Here is a 1520-nt window from a genome sequence, read left to right as displayed (position 1 = left end):
GGACAGTGGGGGGACAGGGAAGGCGGGGCTGAGGGGACAATGGCGGCGGGGACGGTGCGGGGACGGCGGGACTGACCGGCTGCGTTGCTGATGTCCAGGTGGACGACGTCCTTCTGCTCCAGGAACAACATGCGGAAGTATTGGCTGCACGCCGCCAGCACCGCCTTGTGCGCCTTGAAGTCGATGCCGTCCACCACGAAGGTGCAGTCACACAGGAGGCCGAGCTGACGCTGCTGGTTGAGCTGCTCCAGGACCAGCTGGCTGTGCTGCGGGAAATCCATGGCTGCAAAGAGACCGAGCGTCAGCTCATGGGACCGGGGCTGGTGGAGAGGAATGGTGCTATACAGAGGTATGAGGGGTAATATAGAGAAAGGGGGTGTTATATGGAGGTTGCACAGTATACACAGTAGACAGGCAATCGTGAGGTCACCGTGCTCCCCCTCCCGGAAGCAGCGGCCCCGGTACCTGCCATCCCGGAGCGGCGGAGGCTCCTCATTCAGCTACAACCGGACAAAGGGCGCCGCCATCTTGGAAGAGGGCGGAAGTCGGACACGCTGATGACGGTGCGCTTCCTGGTGCGTCACTGGCTGCGCGATGACGTCACGGGCGCGATGTTCCCGGCTCCGCCATGTTCCTCAGTGGTGTCTGCCCATAAAGGTCTGTGTGGGGCTGGGCCCAGGAGCTAATTCTCAGCCGCCATTACTGTGCAGTATATGGGGGAGGGGGGTAGATACATTAGGGTGTATATGGACCCCGAATTGGAGCTATGTGGCCTCTCACATGAGGAGGGAAGTCACACCTCATCAGGCCCCGCCCCCCTCCTGAACCTCTGAGGCAGTTCCTGTGCAGTGATTATATTCAGGTATCTGAACTCTATATATTATATTCCACTTTATTATATATAATGTTATTACTACATAATACATCACCGTGCAGCCAGACCGTGCCGGGCCCCTGTGTCTCCGGGGCCCCATGGCAGCTGCATGGTGTGCTATGGGTATACTCCTGGTGAATAATAATATGCGGGAACGTGTCAGCTCTCTGGTCTGAAGATAAAGTGTTGGGGGCCCGGTGTTGCTTCGCAGCACTTTGTCTATGTGTACCCCTCCCCCGTCCCTGCATGACATATATTGGAAGAGACTCCCACGTTCTGAGTCCGCAGGATGTTGTATGTGATTCCTCCGTATTCGGGGAGATCCTTTTGTTTTATATATTGTTAACAATCCCCCAAATTGTGATTTACAATGAGAAATAGAGAATGGTGGATTCCGATCATCACCCTATTACAGTACACTGACCTCTCCGGGGGTCATCCCCATCCTCGGGCTTCATTATATTGTAGAGCTCAGGCAGTGATTGGACCAGGTGGGAAGATGTGTCCTGAGATCGCCGGAGCCGTGCCGGCAAGACGTGACGCCGATGTACAATGTCCCCTCCGTGTCTGTGAGGCCGGGACACGCTCTGTACATTCCTCCATATGTGTGAGGGGGAGGGGGGGGTCTGTAGTGCGGCACCCACAA

At 56.4% G+C, this 1520-nt stretch overlaps 1 protein-coding gene across 1 annotated transcript in view; it reads right to left on the bottom strand.

Annotated features, from left to right (window-relative positions):
• ZBTB17 (zinc finger and BTB domain containing 17) overlaps window positions 1-555 on the bottom strand; it is a gene marked incomplete at its 3' end in the record, with an annotated part of 10191 nt that extends 9636 nt beyond the window's left edge. The window contains exons 1-2 of the mRNA XM_018575214.1: window positions 466-555; window positions 77-283 (exon numbers count right to left, since the gene is read on the bottom strand). Coding sequence (XP_018430716.1) covers window positions 77-283; window positions 466-496 — 238 coding nt within the window. The remainder of the gene's footprint in view (window positions 1-76; window positions 284-465) is intronic.
• Between the last annotated feature and the right edge of the window lie 965 nt (window positions 556-1520).

This window comes from Nanorana parkeri, unplaced genomic scaffold (assembly GCF_000935625.1).
Source record: "Nanorana parkeri isolate BGI_ZX_2015 unplaced genomic scaffold, ASM93562v1 scaffold3647, whole genome shotgun sequence".
Taxonomy (NCBI): Eukaryota; Metazoa; Chordata; class Amphibia; order Anura; family Dicroglossidae; genus Nanorana; species Nanorana parkeri.
This window is presented reverse-complemented; position numbering and strand designations above follow the sequence as displayed.